Source organism: Gallinula chloropus (assembly GCF_964237585.1).
Source record: "Gallinula chloropus genome assembly, chromosome: 2".
NCBI classification, from domain to species: domain Eukaryota; kingdom Metazoa; phylum Chordata; class Aves; order Gruiformes; family Rallidae; genus Gallinula; species Gallinula chloropus.
The window spans coordinates 129,431,043-129,457,661 of record NC_140086.1 but is presented as its reverse complement, the minus strand read 5'-3'; the positions used below and the strand labels follow the sequence as shown (position 1 = coordinate 129,457,661).

At 41.0% G+C, this 26,619-nt stretch overlaps 1 protein-coding gene across 4 annotated transcripts in view; it reads right to left on the bottom strand.

The window, feature by feature from the left end:
• The window catches only part of IGF2BP3 (insulin like growth factor 2 mRNA binding protein 3), a gene marked incomplete at both ends in the record, with an annotated part of 113,533 nt that overhangs the window by 26,779 nt on the left and 60,135 nt on the right, over window positions 1-26,619 (bottom strand). For 3 of the 4 annotated variants that reach the window (XM_084279702.1, XM_084279703.1, XM_084279704.1), the window contains 6 exons: window positions 1,035-1,170; window positions 3,576-3,698; window positions 4,269-4,403; window positions 6,303-6,587; window positions 14,831-14,894; window positions 14,988-15,039. In XM_084279702.1, coding sequence (XP_084135828.1) covers window positions 1,035-1,170; window positions 3,576-3,698; window positions 4,269-4,403; window positions 6,303-6,587; window positions 14,831-14,894; window positions 14,988-15,039 — 795 coding nt within the window. The remainder of the gene's footprint in view (window positions 1-1,034; window positions 1,171-3,575; window positions 3,699-4,268; window positions 4,404-6,302; window positions 6,588-14,830; window positions 14,895-14,987; window positions 15,040-26,619) is intronic. The other variant, XM_084279705.1, reaches the window with a different exon arrangement.

Below are 26,619 nucleotides of genomic sequence, written 5' to 3'. Positions count from 1 at the left end.
AACTAAACTTGAAATCCACCCAGTAACAGAGGTTCTTCTCTGCACCTTTGCCAAACAGCAGAGCAGCCTCATGCTCACCCCATGTTCCTGCTCACTACGTGAAGCAAAAATGTGCCACTATAAAATACTTCACTGTGTCTTCATGTGTAGTTTGTGTCCTGCAATCCACTTACAGTATGGGAGGAAGGGGGGGAAGCAGCAAGAGTATTCTCTCTAGCTGGCAGGAAAACCATTGCAGACAGAAAATCAGAGACTATTGTAAACAGGGAAAAAAATTCCTAGCCTGACTCTAGACCACAAGAATTAGATGCACTCACAAAAAGCTCTTCTTAGTTTATCAAAGATCTAAATCATTTCTCAATATGCATTAGTAATACTTTGGCAAACTAATAAGGTGTGTTGCTTTTATAAGAACCCATCATACTTGAATAACTAAATACCTTTATCATCTAATGTCAAGAAAAACCTTAATAAAGCCTACTTAAATAACTTAAGGCAGGAGAGAGCCTTCTTCCATATGTTGCTGTGATTTTAGCATGAAGAGACTGGGAACTGCTACTTTAAGAAACAAATGTGTACAAGCTAGAGCACATCAACCACAACAGTGTGCACACACACATACCTTTAGGGTTTTGCAACAAGAAAATGTGAAAAGCTCATTCATTTCCTCAACCTAAATAAATTTTTCAGTTCCCCTACTCAAAATAAACCCCAAAAATCCTTCATTAAAATAGCATACATACATATAAAAACCTCACCCAAATGCCACAAATTGAAGAGGCAACAGAGGTTGCGACAGGGAAATTCTGCTGTGGTATTAGGAAAGAAATTTTCTCCATGGGAACAGTAATAGGGGGCACAGGCTTCCCAGACAGATTGCAGACTTTCTACCCATGGAGATATTAAAGAGGGGGCAAGTCCCTACACCACCCCATTTAACCCTGAAGCAAGCCCTATATTGGGCACAGTGACCTCCACACAAATCTTTCCATGGTTCAAGTTCCAGAAAGGGCTTGTGCCACAAGCCAACTCACATTCATAGCAGCAATGTCATTTTCATAGGACTCCCTGATTTTCTTCATGATTTCTTCCTCAGCCTTGGCACAAGTCTCAATACTGCCTTTAACTGTAATGGTCCTTTCCGGATTATAGAGTGTCAAGTCCTGCAATCTACAAATGAAACAGAAGCATGGTTAATTAGTGAACAGCAGAGGATAATCCAGGCTTATCATTCGAGTGTGATGACATCCGAGCATGTCAAGTTTGCCCTCCAAAGAGCGTAGTATCAATCATAACAGAGCTCAAACACAGTTCTCTGAGAATCTGGAGAAACTCCGTCCTTACAGCAATTGCAACCACCAGCGAGGTTTGGCATCAGATGGTTGAGTTGTACTTAGATGCAACACAAGATGGAAAGGATCAGGCTCTGGAGGAACATGAGCCGCACAGAAGTGCGGCACCGTTCAGCTTCACACTCCACACCAGCCCTACCTGAGAGGGGGCTTCAGACATTTTAGACATCCCAGAAACACAGACCATCAGAAACTATCTTTCCTTGAAAACGATAGTGGATTCCTTAAGGAAGAAGGGGGGAAAGCCCAATCCTCAGTGAAAATGCAGGAGAGCCTCCAAATCCTCACAACAGGAAAACAAGAAACTGTGTGCAAGTCAACATTTGCTGCGAAACACTAGTAACTCCTCTGGGAAAATGAAAGGGTTACAGCAGTAAACTAGTGCTCTGTTAGGTAACAAATGCTGACCTACTGCAGTAGAATGGAAAGAGACAACTGTGAAACCATGGCATATCCATGTACTGAGAAAGAGTGAGCTGAAGGGGTGAAGACAAAAAAAAAATGTCAGAGCAGGATGCAGAAGGGGTGAGGAAGCCCATGGAAGGAAGGAGAGAGGAAGAAGCATGCAAGGCTTGCTTTCTTGCACAGCGGGCAGCATGGCAACCTGCGCATCTCCGTTAAGCAGCGGCAAGCATGAAATGCATCCACAAAGCAATCCGTAAGTTTCCAGTGGGCGAGCACTGAGTTACTGCTTCAGGAAGGAAAGTGGTGGAAAATGCCCCAGAGAGGAGAGGAAACACTTTCCTAAAACAGCTGCCTTACTTTAACTTTATGGACAAGCTTACCAAAAAGCCTAAATGAAGAGATCAGGAGAAAGACTAATTAGACAAAGCAGAATCAACGGGCACATACGCTCTCTTTTATGTACCGATTAAACCAGGCAACTTCATGGGGCTATTTCAGGCATAGTATAATCCTGAGGCCAAGATTTTAATGCAAATAAACCATTAACTTGCTAAATTAAAAAAAAACCCCAAACCTCTGCAAGTGTTTACAGACAGTGTGTCATCATCTATAAAGACATGTTGATTTCACGGAATGAAGACCATTATCCCATTTACCCTATTCATGCTTTTTTTTTCCCCTTTAAGAAATAGCATTAACCGTCTGTACTGTTAGCAAACACAGTGTTTATGCCAACACATTCAAGAGAACATGCTGGCCTTACAAAACCTATTCTTGAAACGCACTTATGTGAGGGCTTTTTCTCCAATTGATTGGCTTCTCTTCCTCAGACAGATTCCATAAACATGTACATACCTTCAGGAAGGTCTCAGGTTCTTGCACCCAATTTTGAACTGCCTCTTTTTGAGGAACCTCATTCAATCTTAGCTTCCTTGCCTTCATTTGAGATATTTTCTGCAGTACACTGAGTTGTCTCCTGCATGTATTCACACCTCATTCACACCTCTTCATGTGTCTCCCAAACCTTCTTCCTTTCCTACAGTCTAAACGCCTTACTCTCACCCTTTCTGGCTAAAGCCTAAATCCAGGATGCCCTCAAATGCTTGCAAGTTCACACCAGGGTATTCATTATTCAGAAATGGATGTTCTCTGAAGATATTACTCCAGGGTAAAACTACTTTTAACAGCCAAGCTTCTACAGAGATATTGATCTAATCAGTGATTTGCAGTGAAGATGAAAAGTTGGGGTTTAATCTCTGCTAAAATTTGCACATCTCCGTTACCATTACAAACTCACAGACCAAAAGATCTTTGAAGCAGGTCGGTCAATGTAGCCCAGTTTGGCTGCAGGTGGTCAAGAGGGACAGAACTGCCACTAGAAATACTCTTTTTAATTATTCATTTGCTTTATTTCTTTCCCTCTTGTCCAGAAACTAACACACGACTAGTTTCACACATTTTCACACATAGCTCAGAACTGGTCCAGGCTTATATAGTTTCAAATACTCGTCATTGCTTAAGGTATTATAAGTAAAAAAAAAAACCCGACACTTAAAATATCATCTAACACAGGCTCCACATAGCCTATGTTATTTTTGGCTTGCTCTTGACTGAGTTTACAATGAAGACTCAGTGTTTATGTTAAATTTAACTGGGCTTAAGTAAGCATTTCTCCAAATTATGGAAGGGCCTTTGAACAACTTATCTCGGTCTTCAAGACACGCATAAAATTTTTGTAAAAACTGTCTACCTGAAGGTACCACAGCACCATTGCTGTTTGAGACACCTCACCAAGAGGTAAGGCCACCAAAAACTTACGGAGATATCGTGATTTTAGTATCTGTGTCCTGCTCGATTTTCTTCAGGTTTCTTCCTTCTTTGCCAATAAGTCGCCCGACAAAGTTGTTATGTGCCAATATCTTCAAGGGAATTTCTTCTGTACTGTAATGGAGGTTATACCCAGTGAGACTTTTGGAGACCAGAGTGCAAGTTTTTATACTCCTTACAGATAATTTTTATTTCCATAGAAGTGTCTACAACTCCCGTTCACTTACACATGTTTATACTTTATGTGGAACAAGCCCAAATGCAATGCACATTCCAGAACAGTCATCTACAGCTTTATTCTAACATGCCTAAAGAAAACTCAGACTGAAGTAGCAAGAGCTGTTGGGAAGGAATAAATATACCTTCAAGCTTTTAGTGAGAGATCACAACTTGTTATGTTCAGTCTGATTAAAACTATTAGTTGCTCAGACTTCAGTATTTGCTCCAGATCACCTCAAAAATCACAGCCAGACAATGGCTGAAAAAGTAGATGTGTGCTGGGGCTAATTAAGTAGTCTGTTCTGAAAGGAAAAAAGTCTTGGTAGTTTCTTTATCTACTTAAATATGGATAATGGCAACAAAGATTCACTTGTTAACATTTAAAAGATGTAGCCTTTAAAAACCAGAGTCAACAAGAATTCAGAATTTTGAATGCTTCCACAATGAAAAGCCTTCTATACTCACAATTTAGTATCTTGAGCTTCCTTTTGCATGATCTCCATAATAATTTTACAAGCCGTTGAGCAGCCTTCAGGAGTTGAGTGGATGGTAATTGGTTTCTCAGCAGCACCTGCATTCTCTTTACGATGAATATCAATTCTTGAAAAGTAAGAAAAAGCCCTAAGTGTAACCATGCACTGTACCATCAGCCTTGTGCATTTCCAACTCTCATAAAACTCATTTATTTTGAGCTAACACTGACTGCATTTAAGTGGTTTAATTTTGCAAAGTATATAACTGCTTAAACATCTCCTAAATACTACTTTTGTGTGTTATAAAGAGCCTCTCCTATCCTAATTTTACCACCTAAACCCCATCTTTGTGGACACGGGGATCTCCTTTCCTCATTAAACTTACATCAAGATTTTCAGGGGAGTTGTTGGATAGACAAACTGTGGTAATCAGACTGAAGACAACATATAATCAAGCTTTCACAATATTCTTATCACCAACCTATCACTCCACTAACAACCACTAAAATTTGTCCTGACATTACCTTTCTTCTGGATCCACTCTCTACCAATGTAAAACTTAGTGTGCACCATGGTTTACTTAGCAGTAGAGTTTAACAAAAACAAATGGTAACATACTCTTTCCACCTATGTTTTTTGCTTCCTCCCCTCTCCCCTGAGCCATAGCTGTTTCCAAACTTTAAGCAACAATACTTTCTGATAAGGACCTTCATTTTTCCAGTTCTTTCTGATACTGAAAATTCATTTTGTTTCACTATGCAGCGTTTTCTAAGAAGCCCATGGCGATCCTTGGTGCAACTGGAAGGAGATTACGTTTCTTTTTTAATCCTCAAGCCAATGCAAAACTTATTCTTAAAGACGCTTATCTGTAAAGTTAGCAACCTGTGATTATATCTGCTCTATCCAGCTCTCTTTTAAGAGATAAAAGCTTGCTTTATGCCAATCTTCCACAATTTTTATAGTCTGAGAATCAGACCTTTTATATACCACCTGAAAAATTAGTTACCCGTAGGCAAACTACAACCAAGTCTTGTCAGGACACCACAAATCTCTTAAACCTGGTGGTGTTAAACACAGCAAATAGTCTCCTGGGTTACAACATGCTAATGAGAGGTTGGTAGGAGCATCATGATAATCAGGGGAGGCCTGTTTATTAAGGGGGAGGCATAATTAGCAAGGACTCCCTTATCCTCATTAACTACTCTCAAAGCTGAAGCCACCCACCCTCACAGCTTCCCCCCCGACCCTGTTCATTCCCAGGTCCTGCCTGCTGTAACTGCAGAGCTGGGGGCTCATACCAGCATACTGCTGAAGGCAGCATCTCGTGCTCTTTACTCTTAGGGGTATTCAGGAAGAATTCTGTGAGTACAATCCCCACCTGCCTCTGCATCTGTGCTGGGCACTTCCTTTTGTAGAGGGATTTAACACCCAGTGAAAAGAATCTCCTCCAGCATCTCTAGACCTTAGTGCTCTAAGCTTCTCAGGTCACCCACAGCAGCTTGCTTTTTGCCTCCCTTGCATTCCCTTAATCTGTGTTTTGGTGTTGACTGTAACTTGATAGCAACAAATGTGTTCACCAGAAATATGTGGGGGTGAGGTGTAAGGAGTAGTGAGGGGACACAGGAAGGTGGTTTTCTTTAATTTTTTTCCTTCCTTTCTCCCCCCTCATGCCCCTTGAAACGAACACATTTCTAAATCCTAAATATTCCCTAAATTAAAGTTAGAACAGATATTTTAAAACTTGGATATGTCACCACACTGACTGTATGTCCCACAGACCAACAAATAACAGCTCTTTTGCTCACACTTTGAGCTGGAAATTCCTTAGTACATCTGCAAGAAAGCTCTCCAGCATCAAATACCTACTAGCACTGCCTAACTTATTTCCTTTTTTTCAAAAGAAAAAAAAGAGAGAAACAGCCTGTCTTTGAATGCATGTCAAGGATAGAATTCAGTCCTTTAAAAGTCCTGCAGAAGATTCCCTATTCAGTTTTCTTTGTTTGCTTCCTTTTGTGAAATCACTTACTTGGACTGTGTCTGCTTTGTGATGTTTCTGATTGTCGCTCCTTCTTTCCCAATAATGGCTCCTACAAACTGTGTGGGAACCAGCATCCGTAGAGGAACGTCCGACTGTGGTTTCTGCCTTGTGGTTGCGCCAGGTGACCCTTGCCTCGGAGGACCCCTCTGTCCAAATCCACGTCTCCCCTGGGGATGCTGTTGCGGAGGTTGCTGGGCTGCCATTTCATCGGGGATGTACGCAACTTTCAAGGAATAGTTTTCAAGCTGAAACCCATTCAGTTTTTCTATTGCTCTGTTTGTTTGCAAAGGGGAGGAGAGAGAAGGGAAGGAAAAAAGAAAACCACAGTCACATGCAGGGCCTTATGAAATGACAAGTCACCTGATATAGGCTTGTTCATTCTAAATCGCATGACAAAGCTGAAAACTGGTTCCAAGATGAAAAGTTACATTCAAAAGTCTTCAGAGTCAAGATTGATTACACAACTTTTTTCCTTTTTAAGTCACCGTATTAAGGACTACAAGTTAGTTCTTGCTTGCTTCAGGCTTCTGTACACTTTAAAGGTTTTGCTGGTGCAACCCTATCAGCAAAACCTTGCAGGAGACAGAGTTTATACACTCAAAAGCATTCTTTTGCCTGATTTAATTTAAATCAGTTTCCCAAGCAAAATTAAAGCTACACCAGAGGGAAAACTTTTTAGCTGCTATCACAGCACCTTCATATAGGGTTTTTGCCAGCACAGCCATTTGGCTGGAATTTTTTTGCAATAACTGACAGTTATAACAGAAAAGAAGAAAAAAAAAGATATATCAAAGAGAGCTCCTGGTTCATTCTCATCAGGAAAGAACGCATACAGAGCCACACAGTGGTATTTCAAAAACCACAGCAGGCCATGACAGCACCTTGCAACTTACCAACTAATCACATTGTAAGGAGATTTAAGTGTTAACCAGAAAATTAAAGCCAACACACCTGCTACTGTCCATAGATGCAAAGGTGTTAGAAGACATTTAAACAGCATATCAAGCTCTACTGTGCTTTTAGGCAAAGCAGAGCCCCCTGTTAAATGCCACAAGCAGACACTGCCCAAGCACACATGGTGCACTCACACTGTGATCCATCACACAGAATGAACCACCTGATCGCCCATCCAGCTCACACTCTGCCCAGCTGCTCTTTCTAACCATGTTGGGCCCAAGTCAACCCAACCTGCTGGTCTCCTCCTTTTCAGAGAGGGAACACAACCCTAAACAAGTGATAGATTTCTGGAGGGTATTAGTTCTTCCACTCACAGAGTAGAGTCAATACGATTAAAGATCCAGGAAACAGTAGGAATAACAAAGCCACACACAGCACGCTGGCAAGCTAGTGGTATAAAATTAACACATTTACCCAAGAAAAGCATTTCAAGTTTCACTACAGGAGGCACATTATTTAGATTATCAGTGATATATATTGGTGTTGCTGAAAAATGCATTGATCTGAGGTAGTTGGTAAGTGCCAGGCTTAATCTTGGATCAAAGGTCACCGATAGATTTTGTTTAAAGACAAAATTTAAATTAAAACCAGTAGTGGGAGATACGAGGTTTCTGTCTCATAATAAAGATCCCACCATCATTTTCATTAAACTCCAGTGAGGAGCAAGGTCTGAAATCCAGAAGTTTAATCCAGCCCCTCCATTCATGCACATCTGCAGACAGTTACTGCCAGTATACCAAATACTACCCTCAGCAACACTTTTACCCCTGCATCTACTGCAGAGATAAAGGATGATGCTAGCCAATTGCCTAAATTTTCAAGGGTAGCCAGTGAGGAGTGCTGTATATCTTGATGCCTCGGAAAGCTGGAATCAAAATTCAATAGCCTTGGTGTCCCATTTGACAGTTTGCATCTCGAGAAAGAATTCTGCAGGCAAGAAGTGGTATAGAGGTACTGAGGATAACCTGTCCCTCATCTCTCAGGGGTTTAAAAAGCATCCTCAAAATACTCCAGTCCGACAGTAAAGAGCTAAAGAGCTAAATGAGTGATTTGTGTCTTTGGAGCAGTGTTTAATAAGGGTGGGTAATAAATAAGGCCTAAGGCAATGCCAATGAACAAGGAAAGCAAAATATTGAATAACTGATCACTGCTCATTAAGTACTTCTGTTCACCAAATGAGACACGGGTCCTTCTGGGAACAGGGCAAGAGTGTAATTGCTCCCTTAACAGAAGAATCTCCTACAGCATATGACAAAAGAGAGCTGGATTAAAATTTGCCAAGGCTATTTCACCTTCATCTTTACTCCACAGACTTGGAAGAGCATTTTATTGTACAGAAAACTACATTTAAAAAACAGTAAGAGCTGCCAGACTGGTGAAGCCTGTGTGCCTATGGATTTGTCTCATGTTTTAGTTTCTGCATAGATTTCCAATGCCTGAAAGGCATTTCACTAAAGTCTAAGTTCCTGTTGGTGGCATTTGCAATCTGAGACCTCATTCTGGGTTAGTTTTACTGAAGTCAGCCACAAAGCTGAATCTCTACCAGAGGCGCAAACAGCACCAGCAGAGCAGTTGCACAAGCCTGTTTCTTTTGGAATCAAACCTCAAGATCTTGGAGAAATGAGCACCAACAATTTCATGAACATGTTGGTAGAGTCTGGACTGACATCCATCCCAACCCAATTTCCTTCCATGCATTCATCTGACAAGTTCAGACATTACTTCTTACACAAAATGTTTCAATCTCCTCTGGCTTGAAAACACCTCAGACCAGAATCCCAGCACTAAAGCAAAACCTTACTTTAAATCAGTGCACGAGACTTCTTGCTCTTCTTTAGAGGTGGTGAGGGAGGAAAAGACTTGGCCTCTTGTTTGCAACCAAGCTACATACCTATCATGTTTTCACAACAAACATTATACAGCAACTGGCATATATATGCACACCATACTTTTCCTGGAAAGATGGTTAGATTTTTTTCTACTTAAGAACAACTTATAAATTGCTAAATAGTTCTATATGATTATAAATACCCCAAAGTTCATTTGCCATTGTGGAAATCAATTATGCCAGCAGTGAACAACCCCTTGCCACCAAAGCCATATGATAACATGGAAAAATAACAAGCTACAAAATATCAGGCGGGTGGTTGTTGAGCAAGTATTTGAAGGTAAGCCTGCTTTAAAATTCACCTCTCAGGTAAGATACTAGGGATGCTACAGTATCTCTAGTACTGTATACTAGATTCTCCAGTATACTAGAGATACCACAGTTAGCATCACTTCTTTAAATTAGTCTAGATGTTCACATAGAAAAACTTTAAAGTACCTAATTGACTCCGAATCAGAGTTCTCCATATTTTATAGGCTGACTTGTTATATAGTGTGACCTGTTCAAGTGATGAGAAGTCAGAAGAGCCTGTAATTAAACACTGCTCTCCCAAGGCTTTTGTGGAACTGATATTTCCTGGGTAGGTGGTCCCACATTCTGCACTGATTTAGGCACACACAGGGGAATGCCAAGATAACTAGTTTTCAGCTGTTAAGCAAATCTACAGTCCTGGTGTAAAGGGCGCAAGCCCACAGCTTCTGAAAGGTCATTTTGGCTGTTGAGCCTGACCTTCGCATCCCAACACTTGACAGTTTTCACTAGTTTTTGAAAGTATTGTGATACATCTTTTATCTAACAGTTCTGAACTAATTTTTTATCAATTTTGCAGCACAAGACATAGGGCTGGAATCAGGTGAGGCGATGGCTCAGCAGTCCTTCAGCACCATAAGAGGCCCAATATTTTGGAGGCATCGGGGTATTGCTACAGGAGAGACAGTCTTACAAAGATCCTGTAAAACATCAGCAAGGACAGCCCTTGCTATCAGGAGAACCACCCCTACTCCCTGGGAAAGCCTGAACCTCAAGAGAAAAGCAAGTTACTGGTTCTTCACAGCACTGGTGGCACCTGCTTCAAATCAACCAAATGGACTAAACAGTGCGAGTATGTGTTTTACAAAAGGAGCAGGATGCCTGAACACCTCAAACTCAAGTCCAAACCACAGCAACACCACCTCTGCCTTTCCACAACAACTTCTGCCTTCCTAAACAGGCCTGGGCCTGCCCTTCCATGATCAAAAGTAACTCAAGTTTACCTCTGACAGAGGGCACTACCGTTACCTAACAATCCACAAACCATCTTTTACATAAGGACTAAGATCTTTAAGAGTCACTTAATGGGGACAAAATAGAGAAAAATTCAGTACACCTCCTCATGAAGAGGTGCCCTCCTCCCTCATGTTGTCTTCAAAAATTAATATTTATTGGAAATGAAAAACGTGTCCATTTCATATATTAGCAAGATCTAGTATGCAGGAATCTCATAGCATAGCTCAGAAGGCTTTTTTGTAAAAAGATTCTTTAAGTCTGCAGCAACTACTGCCCGTGCTCTGTTAAGATGTATGGTAGCCCTGGCTTATGCTCTTGTGACACCTGCTCAGAAGTAAGGATCCCCACATAAAAATGAAACCTTTAAACAAATATTTTGTAAATTATTCACCTGCGTTTCTCCCATCAAAATGGCATCTCACCACTGTCCTCTCACAAGCTGCCTAGGAGAGGATGTTTGCCCAGCCTTCTCCCTTCTGATGCTAGTGGAGGTTAAACATCCTTGAAAAAATTAATACAGTAAAAGCACCAAGTCTTATGCTGGAAATCATTCATCCATTGATAGCATGATGACACTAAGCACTAGATGGAGAACAAATTTCACTCCCACATGCAGCTTGTACCTACACCACCTTTATTTTTTTCCCCTCCCTGAACAAATACATTTGCATACTGAGAAGACAGATATACATGGCAATTTTCCTTTAGCTTAATTTTTTTTCCCATTTAGTAAAAATGTGTTTTCATTAGGATTTTTGAAAATAAAAACAAAGCAAAAAATAAGCCTAAGCTTATAATCATATACCACGGAATTTTCAGTATTATTGTTCCTATGGCAACATTAGCCCTGACCCATAATGTCATGTAAAAGTATGAGTTATCGTGAACTTATTCATTCATCAAGGATATGTGTTGTGTGCACATACTACAGCTTTGTGCTTCATTGAAAGGGTAAAAATAAAATTATCTTTTGGCAAGTATTCTAATCAAGAGGTGACCATTAGTGTCTTCACTCTCAAAGTAATATGCTTACTCATATCTGCAAAGACTTGCCGATATGCTTGAGCTCCTCACATCGCAGCCCACATTAAAAATACACCATCAGTTACGAGACACAACTGACACGCATACCTAGTTCCTGAGCTCAAAAATAAGATAAAAAATAAGCACCTAACACCATAAAAATAATAATATACACCCACCCCATATACATGAGGCACAAAATTTCCCTTCTGAATACCTAGGTAGAGCTAAAACCTGTAGCATGCACTAGATGCCTACATGCTGAAGTGTTTTAGGGAGGGAAAAAGGAGGTGGTGTAATTTTTGAAGGTAGCAGCCATAATTTAGGTGGCAGCATGTCACAATCGGCACCATCCTGCTAGCTGCAGTCAGGGATGGTTATTTGGAGAAGAGCAGGTACCCTTTGGCAAGCAGGTCTCAAGCTGCAGCTGGTGGGGGTTGTTCAACCTGAACTGCTGACTAACTCCCTTCTCCCAGGTGCATGCAGGAAAGGAATGGAAGAATGGGGTCACAGAGGTGCCCTGGCTGTCCCAACCTTCTCCTTGCTACCCACAGCCCCAGAGAGAAGGGTGGTTTTCCCAGGCCCATGCATGGCTCTGTGCTTGCTCTAACACCTCTCCACAAACCTACCGAGCTTCCCACAAGTACCTCATCTGCCATGCTGGCTCCCCTGCTCTGGCCACAAAGACAAGGAGCAGCATCTTGCTTTTTCTGCAAATACAGCCTTGTGCCTGCCCAGCTAGGAAAGAGGCTTCACTACAGCAGGTCAGAGCTACAGACCCCTGTTCCAACTAGAAGTCAATAACGGTGCACATCTCAGATGTTGGGTGCTGTGTGCTCTGTCCAAGACACTTTTCACACCAGGACTGTAGCATCATTCAGCTATTTCAGTTTCCAAGTTAATTTTGGACAAAGCCTCATATTGAATATCCTGCAACTGCAGTACCAACCTAGAGGAAAAAAAACCCACCCCAAACCTCTGCCACAAAAATAGACTTGCAACACAGAAGTAGGCTCAGTATTCCAGCTGGAACCAAAGCTTTTGTTCAAAAGTAACATCCTCCAAGCAATGCATACCACACTTGTTTAGAACTGCTTATCAAAACTATCTGCAGATTGTGTTTCAGCACCTCCACTGCAGAGAGCTGCCGGTGTGCACCCCAGCAGGCACAGCAGGGCCGTACAGCCCATCCAGCGGGGAAGCAGCCAGCTCTGCATGTTGTGTCAGCCAGCACTAACTGTGAGGTTAGTGTGTGTTACGCAAAGCGCAGGGAAGATGCAAGTAGACCCGGGACCCACTGTATGCAGCAGCACAGAAAACCTCTTGTCATGGTGTTTGCTCCAAAAGTCATGTTTAAAGAACATCATTTACCCTGAACAGCTACATTTCAACATACAAAGCAAGTTATCAGCTTATGATTCTCACCAACTCTAAACAGGCTTTGATAAAGTCAGTTCTTGTTACTCCTTGCACTGTGTAGGCTGACCAACGTTGCCTTTTACCAGCTACCAGCACTCAGGTACCACTGTCCCTCCACAACCATTGCTGTCCACCACAGCCAGTTCCAAGAAGCAAAGCTAGATCATGCCTGGGAAAACCATTCAACAGAAACACCACCACAGTCACTACAAAAAAAGCCATGTGCTCATAGGGCACAGGTCCCTGCAATTCCTCACAGTGCTTTTTTCCTACAAAAACCTCTATCTGCCACCACTTCTCTTAGGGGATTCTGAATAGCTGCAAGGTTGCATCCTGAATCTAGCAATCTGAACTAACCTTTTCTGTACAGAGAAGGGACTCATGTCCTTCTGTGTCCATAACGCACCATTCACAGAAGCAAATCAAGGCTCCTCCACTTGCTTCCAGACAACCAAACTCTAGGTCATCATTCAACCTGTAACTCTTCAGGTTCTCCTCCAACATTCACACTGGACAAAAAATTCACCCACTTTAAACTCAAGATGTTTTCAGTTATTGTCATGTGATTTCTCATGCAAAACAAAAGTTTCTCTCAGCTGGTTCTTCACAGTCTTAGCTTATCTCAGAATTTCCTCAGAACTGAACTTAAAATTTAACAAGTACAGTCTGAGTCGGGAGAGAAACTGTGTGTTCTTGGTTTCAACTTCAGAATAGAGTAAGTCAGTCCAGGAACCCACATCACAGATGTGAGGTAGCTCAAATACATGCATTGTAGCATTTTAGGGACTTCCTTCTTACATTTTCAGAGAAGGAACTAGTACATGTAGCATTAATTTTTAACATTGAACTATAGGTTTCTTCAGAACTGGAAATTTAACATTTTTCTTAACTCCTGCCCAGCAGAATTAAGAGGAACAGAAGAACCTGAAGAACTTGTTGAAGGATTTGGGTTTTGAGAGAAGCTGAATTCAAGAAAAACTTTTGTTTCCTTCAGCCTCACCACACAAAAGGAATACACTGACACGAGTTTCCCATCACATTTGTTTAGAGTACACTAACAAGTAACCTAACACTTTGAAATATTAAATACATGTGTTGCATTCAAGTCACACAGAAGTCATAATTACTTAATTATATGTACAAATATTATTTCATTTGTAATTTTGAATTAATGCATACCATAAGCATACTCTGCATCTTAACTACTGATGTTAGTTAGCCACAAGGTGGCAGAAATTTCAAAGTTAAAATAAAAAGATCATTGTAGGCTGTTCTGTGGGTTTGGTTTTGTTTAACCTGCTATGGCTAGAAAGAGGGCAAAAACGTGTTTATGGCACCAGATTAAAAATTAAGGAACACACAAGTCCTTTTTCTACCTGAGGTAGACAAGCAAAATGAAACCTATAGCATAATATATAATATGGACATTTAAAGGAAATGGATATGCAACCATTGGTTAAGTAAGGCGTTATATTTTTAATATCTAGATTAAATGTTATCAATTACTGAATATATAAGCAAGGATAAAATAAGCGGCCTAAAGTTCCAAAAGCCCAAATAAATTCTCAGATATTCGGATTATGGCCTAACCAGAAGAGAGACACAGAACAACCAACACTGTCAAAGGGCTTCACAAAGCTTTTTATGAAAACACATCAAAAAATTAAGCAATAACTCCCATCCTCACTCATTGGCAAGTCTGAATTTCTGTCCTCCCAGGTCAAATAATTTTACCACAATAATAATTTTCAATTATTCATGTATTCATAATTGAAATGCAGGAAAAGTTGATGAGCAAATTAAGGTAAAGCACACAAGACTTGGGCAGGGAGAAGGAGCAAAAGACTTCCTTACAAGTTAACGCTTACACAAACATTTTATTGATAATCAGCAGCTAAGTCACAACAACACGAATTCCAAAATGAAAACCGGGGTGTCAGTAACAAGTAAATAAGGTACTTACTGTCTAGCCTGGTCCTTATTGCCATATGTTACATTTACAACTGCAGTCTCCGTGTCAGTGTTCACTACAGAGAAAAAACACAGTGGAAAGGTGTTAAGTTCAGCATGCTCTCCCTTCCCAGCACAAATGTAAAAGCCATTTGAGAGTAGAGCCATACCTTGCTCACAGTTCTCCACTGTTCCATACTGAGCTAACAAGCTATCCAGCACCTATCAAGAGGTAAAAGAAATGACAGATTTCAATCTCAAGATAGGTTAACAAGAAAAAGACTATCAGAAACACTAAAAAAATGTAAGAAAAAAATCATTAGACATTCAAGACATCCATCCCAATAAGGAAGAAAAACAAGGACGCGTTACTTGTTTTCCTTCTCACATCAGAAAATCTGCTTCTGCAACCTCGTGAGTGTGAAAATACTGAACTCCAAGAAATTCCACTGCAGTGTAAGCCCTGAACTTGGAAAATAAACCTCCAAGTCACCTGTTCTCAGAGTGGGGTAAAGCAGAGGCAGGAAGAATTCTGGAAGAGCAGATGTATAATAAAATCTCTCCACATATACCATGCACATATACATGTAGCTTTGCCACTATTTGGCTGGTTTTGTTGGGTTTTTCACCCTCATGCATCACGGTACACTTAGGTCATACATAAAACTTTATTCTCTTACTTAGTGGGTGCTTGTCTACATCCAGTTAACCAGAATAACCAGCACATCAAGAGCTGCTCTGAAATTATTAAGACCCATTTCAGAGGAACCACTTAGAACTATATCTTCAAGATTATTTGAAAGTCACAATTCATTTGTTATTTGATAGAAAGCTAGGGAGGAACAGGTAAAGATATATGACAAGGGGCAAACGAAATCTAAATAAAGTAGCTTTATTTTGCACAATTTATTCTAGTCAAATAGAAGATGCATTAGGGGCAAGAAACAATGAGGCTTTTTGGGGGAAAAAATATCAAAGTGTCAGAATATTCTAGTAAAAACATTAAAATACCTGATTCTAAAAATCACATGTATATAATTAATCCTTCTGGTGAGAAATAACCTTCCAGAAAACAGTGACTGTGGCAGGAACTAGCACAGAACACAAGTACATCATTGTGGTTCGTTGCATCCTAAAGTTTTGCCTCAGCGTTTAAGATGATGCTGGGAAAGTTCACAATGTACCCCAAGAAGTGGAAAAAATAAACTCACAATCTTTTCTGTGACCCAAGTGCTGTTCTTTCCTTTAGTTACCTTTCAAGGCAAAAATGACAGAATGCAAGGGAGGAAACCCTTTAGGGAAAGGGAGAAATGAGGAAGCAAGGACAGGAGGGAAGTAGTAGACATAAAACAGCATCTGTGCAGCTCTCATTGCAGTACACTTCCACTTGATATAACTAGCAACTGAGCATGCACAGGACCCCAGTCCCTAAAAATGTGAATTTCAGAGTCTACATGAGATTAAGAATTCAATGTTATAATTTATTAATGTACCCAATACTTTTACTACAGTGTAAAAGACATTTTAAAGATAAATTGCAGTTTATATGCCCAAACTTAATGACAGCTTACATCAGTATAATTTCCAATTTTTACCGCCTATTAAAATCGAAACTGCACACAGACATTTCAAAGGCAATATTTCAAACCGGGTATTTAAAAGGCAATGCCCTCACTGCTCACCAAGCTTAAGCAATGCATTACTAACTGCAGAATTTCCCCATACTTCTTGTATAGGGTCCAGTAAATTTTCTTGGCAACTGTTTTGTTTTCACAGACAAGTTGTTAATTGTCCTTTCCTCCTACACATAGAGAGATTAGCCTATTCTGAGAGTTTCTTTTCAATCCCCCCCAAAATCCCATTTTTCTGTCACTTCTCAGATCTGACAATTTGAAACTAAGGAAAAGTTTACTCTGAAATTCACTAAATATTACTGGGGCAGAGCTGCTCCAGGGTTTTAAAATAAATTAAAAGCCTGTGGAAGATCCTTTCAAAACAACTGAAACAGTGGCACAGACAAGTGTGTTTCAAGATCTTGCAGGTCTGTGGCCATACTTCCAAGCATGCCATGAGAGGAAATCCTTCTGCCATAGACAGCTTCAATAGTAATCCTGCCTCCACTGAAATCAGTATGTGAACAGAGTATCTCAGGTGGGGTCAGGATTTTAAAATGAGAAAAGCAAAGACAACGCTAGCTCAGAGACCCGTTTTGAGATGTTCACTCTAAACAGAACACTGAAGAGTTCATTGGTCTGATAAAGCAATGCCTTTCTCCCTACAGTATGTCAACACCCGTGCTACATTACGGAGCAAACCATACTACAATGTGAGCCAACATCTTCAGTTCAGACAAGTTTGTGTTACATTGGAAGTGTGCAGAACACCAGTTCTTGCCTACCCTGGCCCAAAGCTGCATCACTTCAAAATCCGAGTTTCACTTTCATCCTTAAACATATAGAAAAAAACAAACCTGGAATGCCAGAGGTACCACAAGACTTTGCTAGTTAATAATTTGCCAATTTTTTGTAAGCTATTCCCGTATTAAATTTACATTGTGGGCTAAACATACCTTTACATGAAGAGCTACATATTAAAGTCACCAGCTTCACCAAGAAAAGGAATGCTTTAAAGCTGAACATACCACACAACTTTTTAAGGATACTTTGTCCTCTCTAGCAGCTACTACTTCCAGTGTGCTTCTGATCAGCCATCAAAACCCTCTCACCACACTAGCAATGCATCTGCTCCAAGCAGCCCAAGAACCAAAATGCTCCTTTACTGCTCATGCTGAGGAACAGTCCAGGACAGTACATTCAGCACCCCACTCCTCTTCACCAGGAGTTCTCTACTTATCCTGCTCCTTAATCCTCTTCTGAGCCACTTCATTCAGAGACTGCCTCCATTTGGGATTCAATCCAAGCAATTTGAGTTCCCATGTTCTCAAGAGGGTTACTTTAACCAAATTGATGAGAAGGTTCCTCAAAGGCTTGGAGCTTTCTTTAAAGAACACAATAAACAACCCCCTCTGTCAAAGACACTTGCTCTCCACTGCACTGTCCTCAGTGGATGCTTGTAATTTCATCACCATCGTTCTTGTAGCAAGGTTTTAGGCATGATGAGCCCTGCAGGGGTAGTATTGTAATCAGACTGGATTTACAACACACTACTAAGATTTTCAGCCATAGTTGGGATATATGCATGCATTGAGAGTATTAAGCCTCACAGGTGAGAAGACTTCTAACCGAACCAGCTACCATAGCTCTCAAAACACCCAACTCAGCTCCTGCACTTGCTTCTCGCTTCACATGTATTTAGTGCAACAGCTACTTTCTATTCACATCCTCCATTTGATCATATTTCTCTTCACAGTCTTACTCTCTCCCCAATTTTTTTTTTCCTCTCTAGCCCAAAGCCTCTAGTTCTGCTGCAAAACAAACATGTTTTGTTTAAGCTGCTCTTCCGTAACACTCTTCGTGTACAGCCTTGTTGAGCAATCAGAACAAAATTCAAAGCCAAGTTGGTGGTGCAGCAGCAATTCTGATGAGCAGCTGAAAAGAAAAGTTTATTTGTACAATTATTTAATCTAAGCTAGGGGAGGGGGGAAAAAAAAGTCTTTCCTTTTCTTGAGCTCTCCTTCTAGCAGTTGTCTAAATTGGGTCTCCTGCTCTTGTTATAGCACAGATGTCTCTCTCACAAAAAGCTGCAGTCATACTGTGGACTTTCATTCATCAGGCTCTAAAAGCCAATTCTGACTTCATTATAAACAGCATTACCCTACACCAAGCCCCACAAATCGAGGCTGCTTTACAAGGGAAAAAGAAACAAGGAAACATTACTCTTCAGTAGAGCTGAGAGCTTGAAGCACACATTAAAAAAATAAATCCCAGTTCTCATGCAGATTTCACAGGTTTAGAAGTAGTGCCTTTGAACAAACCAGAACAGTTGTTTTCTGCGATTTCAGAACAGACTATTTCATACACCTCTTATGGTGCTGTAGGATTTCTGCCCTACACCATAAGCAAATTAGTCTCGAGACATCTGGTCCATAAGCACAGTTACCCATACTGTTTCTTTCACACACACTTATCAATGAGAACTTCACAATGATGCTGTAGAACCTGAAGTTATTATCTCAACTCATGCAGAGCTAATCTATTAGACCACCACCCTTGCCTCCATGACTCCTGACGTGTTCATTGGGAGTTCAAATTAGACAACATGACTGAAGTTAAAAAATAGAGGCAGGAAGATTAGGGGCATTCAGTAAAAGACCATGTAGAAATTTTTGGTTGCAAAGACTTGAGTGTTCTGGGTGATTTAACAAAAAAGAAAAAAATGTCAGGCAACAGTATGAAGAGAGAGAAGTAGGAGTTAATGCAAGTGGCTTTTTGATTTTAAAGAGGGGAGGTGGGGCAAAAGAAAAGAGCCAGATAAGAGAAGTGGAGGGCCACAGCAATGCTGCTACCATTCCAGTTATCAAGCCTGGATGAACCACTAATGCCATCTGTACATCTGCACAAGCACTCTGTTGGTATAAGTCCACAAAAAAGAGCGTATTTTTTGATTCATTGTATTATCCCAGCACAACTAGCCTGATATGATCTCCTCCAGGCCCTGTGGTGCTAATATTTGCAGTGCAGCATGAGCAAAACTGGTATCCTGTGACTTCGTGTGAAACAGGACCTGGATGGAGCAGCCATTGCTTGTGCAGCCCCACCAGCTGCCAGTGACCAACAACGGCATAAAATCTCTTCATAGCACCTTTGGTTTCACCTAATCTTTTAATTGGTAAAAAACCACATCCCCAACAAAGGGGCCTGACTAGCACGGCTTTACAAGGAAAATTAAATATGAAAAAGCCCCTAAAGAATCCTTGGGGTCCAATAATTTCTGAAAGATGTAATTGGCTAATGCTGCATCATCAACACAGAGGCCAAACTTAGATCCAAGTCACCCAAGCACACCTCCCAGCCCAGGCACCCTGTCCAGACAACTGGCACCAGCCAGAGCCCAAGCACAAGTAGCGATTTCGCCCAAAAGGTGGTCCAGAGCATGTCAGTCGCTTGTAGAGACAGAGCAGCATAGACAGAGTTCCCAACCCAGCACTCAGTATGCCAGGACAAGGTTGTTCCTCCAAAACCTTATGAAGGCTTTTGAACCAGCAACACCAGTTTGCAATGGCTCACCACATCGCAACATGTGGTGATGGTGTTTTTCATCTTGTAGGCCTTCCAATACCCAGTTTACTGTCTCATGAAACCATGACCATAGTCTGGAAGAATCAGAAAAATAAGTCTGGAAGCTGCTGAAGTCATTGTTTGCACACACCAGAAAGGCAGCGCCTGAAAACAATAACTCGGGCTTATTTACCACATCCCATACAAACCCTGGAGTGAATTCTTCTCCTGGGAACTTACAGTTATATCCAAATGTTCAAAACTATTAATAAGTTTACCCTATAATACAATTCTGTTTAGGTGGCATTACCAGGGTTTTAAGAATGTAAAGCTGAACCACAGAGAACAAAGCCAAAATTGTCAAAGGCACTACTAATTGAGTGACCAATTTGGACAGGGGGGCTTGATTTTCCACATCACTCAGCATGTCTGCACATTCAAAGCTCAGCTTCAAATCCACTTTCGGTAGCAAGGAGAACATGGCACTTCTGCAAGAGAGATTGGAGGCTTGTCACAAGACAAACTGAAGACAAGGTGCACTGGCAGTAACTAAAGGCAACTTCTGCTTAGTTTGCCCAGCACCAGTGACTAGGACATGCAACAATCAGTTTGCTATGGCAGCATCCAATTCCCCCAGCCAAAGGGCTTCATCTTCCTGAGAGTCCTCAGCTTGCTGCAAAATTAAGAAGGCGTGTGGTGAGCAACTCCTGCAGCCAAGTCATCTCCACCACACAGGCTGGGCTGGTTAGTCTATAGCAGAGCCACTCCTGGCTGGAGCCAACATCCCTCCCTCCAGTGCAAAGAGCAAACACTAGGTCCCTATTTACCTTGCTGCTCTCATGATGGAACATCTGAAACGCTCAAATCAAAAAATAAGAGATGATGCGAAGTATTTAAACTTTGGTGTTTCAAATTAAAAGCAAAGGACAGAAAGTAACTGAAAATAAGTCTGAAGTAGAGCATCAAATGCAACCATGGCTACAAGTACTATAACCAACTCTTCATACCACATATGTGTGTAAGTATTTCTGGAAAATACTGCTGGACCAGTTGAATTTTTATACACATACCCACCCCTATGGGTATAACTTGAAAAGGTAAATGAGAGAGAGATGACTAAATGTTTTAAAGCCACACTAGTATTCAAGAACAACTTAAAATCATCTACCTTAAATATGCTAAGTCAAAAAGTCACATAAAGTATCATGAGCATAATATACAGCTGAAGAGTTGCCTTCTAAAGAAAAAAATAAAATAAATCCAACAACTGTAAGCAACATGGTAAACCATTACAGGTGAAGATCAGCATCAGAACTCCCTTCTCCTTTAGAAAAAAATAAAAATTATACCATGGGAAAAAAAAAAAATCACTGAGATGGCATTCTAATGAAGCTCCATAAATAGCAGAGATTGCAAAAGAAACTTTTTGGCTACAAAGTTAGCCTGGGTACTGAATGCAGCAGGCAAGAAATCTTTGTGTGCTTTCATGTTCCCACATTACACTTTAAGCTGGAAATAGTCCCTCGAATGTGCGATAGGGAGGAAAGATTAACGTGCATTACACTAAGGAGGTATGGGATACAAAAAAAATATATCATAGTATCAAGGCTGACAAATGGTATTAAATGATCTCCAAGGTTAAAAAAAGTACTTGAGAAATGTTTTGAGAAAGGCAAAAAGACCTTATTAGATGCATGGGTGGCCTCCTTCACAAAGAGATTAAAGGAGTAGGATAATTCAGTTTGGAAAGGAGCAAGAGGGAATATGATATAGGTATTATGAAATAACGAATCATGTAGAGATGGCCAAATTGGCAGCTTCTATTCACCCTTCATCTAAATTAAATGAAAACAAGTTTGAAAACACAGAGAAATAAGTATTTATGTAACATTACCTGAATACAATTAAGCACCGCATGGTATCTGCTATAATACTTTAAGTAAAGTATTCCTTTACTCTCTCCTCACGCTAAAGGTGGAACTTCAAGAGCAGTTCCAGATCATGTCAGTTTATGAACCAGTTTAGCACCAATGGAAGTACTCCTGATTTCCAGAAAATTAAAAAGCACCATCACTCAATTGGTCTTTAAGCAGCAACTGCTGTTTTACATAGCTAATCCCCTTTCCCAGGACCTCCTCATGGGCACCGCTGGGCTCCTCTCCTCCTCGGGCTGACAGGCTACCGGGATGCTTGTGCAGCTCGGCGTGAGGGAAAGATCACATGTCGGACTGGCAGATGGGTGTTGTGAAACGTAGTGGGAAGCAGCAACAACACCAGCTCGTGCTCATCTGCCTCCTCTCGCACTGAGGCGGCCAGTCTAAGTGGAAACACTCTCCACTACTTCTACGATCTCATTTGTAGTTTGCCAAAGGGAAGGGGAAAAAAAAAGCAAGCCGTAAAAGCGTTTCTATCCAGTGAGCATCCATTGCCCAACTTTGATTAAATGATAGACTACACAAAAGCAAGGGAGCCAGCAAATTTTAAAAGAACGTTTGGAAAATACGCTGGGATAAAGGATGAATGTTCAGATTTACTCACAGCACGATATTGAAATAGAATTGGTGCTTTATTGACAGTTTCGACAGCTTCCCGCAGAGGCATCCAGCAAGCAGTCTCTGTCAGGAAGACGGCTGCTCAGCCCCACGGTGCAAGCTGCAACATCCTGCTCAGTGCCATGAAAACCAGAAAGGCAACAGTTACATTGCTCCTTCCCCCCCACACGCTTCCCCAACCTTTCAGTCCTCTCAATTTCATTAACTCCGTATCATTACAGAAAGCGTGGGGGTTTTAATTAAAAGATTTATCAGAGAACTGTTTTTCTCCTATATACTTTACTCTTTGCTGCATGTGCACGTGTGTGAAAAAGGCACTCTTAAAAGCTATTTTCTGTTCCGTTAAAAAGTCTTGATGCTGCTTTATTATTGCTCTACGAGACTGGTGCTGGTCTGATATTTTTAATTTCAGCATAATAGTTCATCCATCTTTTTAAAAAATGCCTTCCGTAAGGCAGGAAATCTGCAGCTACAATAGAAAGCTGTCAGGCTAAAAATCAATTTTTGGAACTGACCAACAATTACAAGTTCCAAGAAATGTCTTGACAAGAGCACAGGGATAATCTCATGAAGAGGCCACGCTCGTGAAAAATAGTCCTTCTGGTACAGGTCTGTTGGCATGTTATAGAAAGAGAGACAAGTCAGTGCTTGATAGCAGGGAAGTCTTTCCTGGTAAGATTGTCCCATATTCTAGCGTTAAGCACTTCCACTAGGATCTGCTTAGACCTACCTAAAAATGAAATAATCATAGAGGAAAATCCCATAAAACTGATTTAGTTCACAGCTTAGCACAGATAAAAATAGAGTACATTAGAACTCAGATGGAGATCACATCCGAGACGTTCACTCCATTGTGCACAAGACTCAAGATGACAAGCTTTCAGGAAAAAGACAAGTCCTTAACAACCACTTCATGAATATCTCCAATCTCTTTATAACCAGGACAAACTATAAAGAGAGCGAAGCATTTTACTAGAGTTACATTTACAGGATTCCCCTTCCCCCCTTTTTAAAATTGGTCACCCATAAGACGCATGCCCTGCGTCTGGCTTCCCAGCAGTCCTGCTAAGGGACAGCACTGCTGTTGGCCAGACATCTAAGAGATGTTTTGACCTCTAAATGGGTCTCTGAAAGACAAGAGTCCACTGACGGGAGGGAATCCCACTGAAGGGAGGGAATCAGTACCTTACAGACACAAGGGCTGGGTTGCGGGCTATTCTCATACAAAACTTTCTCTCCAGCTGTCAGTGTCTGTCACCTACCTCATGGTCCCTAGTTTTTTTGCTGGCATGGCAAAACTCCTCTACCTGAATGCAGATCAGCAGCAAATCTCATAACGCATGGAGCAGCTCAGTCACTTTGGTAAACAGCATCCAAAGCCACTCAAGTTATCCCAACATCAGGAGAAGACAGGTTTTTCTTAACCCCTGTCTCCTCTTCTGTATGGCTGTTTTCAAGGAGGAGGGACAGGGCACAACCCTATCTAATCTCTGCTGTGAGGACTGGGCACTGAAGAGTTTGGAGCAGGACTCAGGAATTCAGGCCTGGTGTCAAGCAAAAATACAAGTTCTATACACTTTAGAGCAAGGAGCAGAGGTCTTGGTAGAGCAAGACCACCACCTTTAAGGTTGTAATTCGTTTCAGCTACAGAATTGGGTTAAAATAAAATCTGCAGTAAAGGTTTCTACAGTGCTAACACAGAGATGAGAGCTTTGCAAACAACAACAATTAAGTGCTGTCAAAGCCTTCAAGCTGCAGAAACATGAACATTGGAGCAAAGGGGAATCACAGGGTTTTCTGAGTGCAGAGAATTTCTGTGGTAAAACACATTAACTAGCGGCTACCTAATCATTCAGTCATAAAAAGTACACCTATTTAAAACATTCAAACCCAAATTAAAACCCCCTAAAATTTATACTTATATTAACATTAACAGAATTTCAGGATAAACACATTTACCAAGATCTGTGAGATTTCCAGGTCTAGCTTAAAGTATGCCAACATTATGTCCAACTCATGTACTAAATCTGAAAGATAAGATTTAAGAGGATGCCTACAAAGAAACACAAGAACATTTGAATGCAGTTATAGAAACTAGAAATTAAGACTGCAAGATATGCACTATGCTAGTACCATCTGACCTATATATACCCAAAGCAAAACAATTCAGAGCGTGAATGCTGAGTGCTAGCTGACAGCTCGCAGACTATCAATTACTTTTAAGTGTCAATTTGGAAGGAGCAATCAAATGACAAGTAAGATGACTGGAACAATTCAAGAAGAATGGCCAGCGTTAAATGAGTTAACTACACCTAACACAGTTCAAGAGCTATCTCTACTTCTATCTACTCACATTCAGAGCTTTCTACAAAGAGAGATGGAAGAGTTTCCCCATCAGCAGCCTTACAGGACATATTCAGTCACCAGCATGTTCAGAGTGAAGTTTATTGCATAAATATTAATAAATTTAAAAGGTTTTCCCTTCTTACAAAGGAGGGGGAAAAAAAATTGAAAAAAGTTTCAAACACAAATGAGGCAAATTCACACTGTCCTGCTTGCTTTGCAGTAATTATTACTCTATAATTGCACAGACCTGAAAACTGAAATGCTCTTATTCCTCACAAGCACTAGAATTCATAGAGGAAAAAGGGGACCAAACACAAATGATGGTTTGGGATGGGGTTTTGCTCTTTTATTCAAAAACAATTGCTTGCCTGAAACATATTTAAGTTGCCCACTATTCCTTGGGCCTGCTTACAAAACACACAGGAAATCAAATACAACACAGCAGAGATCATCTCAGTTCTTACTCACTCCAATGGCCTCACAGGAACATTTAGGCCCAAGTCTCCACCTTATATTTTATAGCCAAGTTTTCAACTCAACTCAATAACCAGCTCAACCTAAGACGTCGGGTCTTAACAGCTAAAAAAAGCCATTAGAGCCATCCTTTGCCAAAGCCACCCTTGTGCGAGCACCTGAGCAGTTTGTAACACCAGGTGCTAGACTGATATACTCTAAAAAAATAAGCTTATTTACTAGCAACCTGGACGCTCAATCTCAATGCAACTGTTCTTACCCCCTGAAGCAGGCACTGCAAGTATTCAGGTAAGCAGCTCCAGGCCCGTTGTTTCACCACTGTTCCATATGTAGCTCCACAAGCTATCCTCCAAGTACTTTAACTCTCCAGAGAAACAGTCCTCTGAACGCGAATCAAAAGCATCAGTAGTAGTAATAAATTAAGAGTGAAGGTGAACAGTACTGCAGAAGTTGTATGCCATTTACCAGTTTTGCATTTACTATACAATAAACTACCTCCTCTTGTCAAAACAACTCATTCCTGTTAAAAAGCTTAAAATTTAAATTTTTTGACATTTAAAAAAGCTAGCAGTGTTTAAAATAAGGGAAGTGGGAGTGTAAATCCCCAGTATACGCCTGCATGAATGTACACTTCATTCTGATTTTTCACTGATTCACAGCAAAATGCTCAGCCCAACAGAAGGGGAACTAAATTTTTAGGCACAGAGGGAAAGAGTACTTCAGTGCTTTGCTATTGACATGAGAAGAAAGAGGAGGCGGTGTAAGAGGAACTAAGAAATCTTGGTTATTCGCCTGATGAATATTTAGGGAGCCACAGCTCCTAAATCCCTGCTCATGGCATCTGGATGGGAAGGAAACGTGCTGTTCAGACCTGAGCATAACAAGAAGATGCACAGCACAGTAGTAAAGGCCTGCTAGAGGAGTGGAAAAATTGATTGATTTCAATCCATTAGTGGTGTACACCTCTTTCATTAAACAGCAGCTGTCCATGATGAAAGCAGCAACAAGGCCTTCACCTCAAAGGGCTTGCAAGGTGTAGGCACTGGGTGCAACAGCTATGTGAGGGGAAGAAACACCTACCTGATCTTTTGGTTGAATTTCAAGGTTGTCCTCAGGCAGCTTGACCTGCTCCAAAAGTGTGGAGCAGGCTCTCCCTACTACCTGGCCAGTGAAATGAAGACTAAGCAGCTCAAGGAAGCATAGCCAGGCTGGGAGGCCAGGTCATGGCAGCGACTCAAGGACTGTTGGCCCAA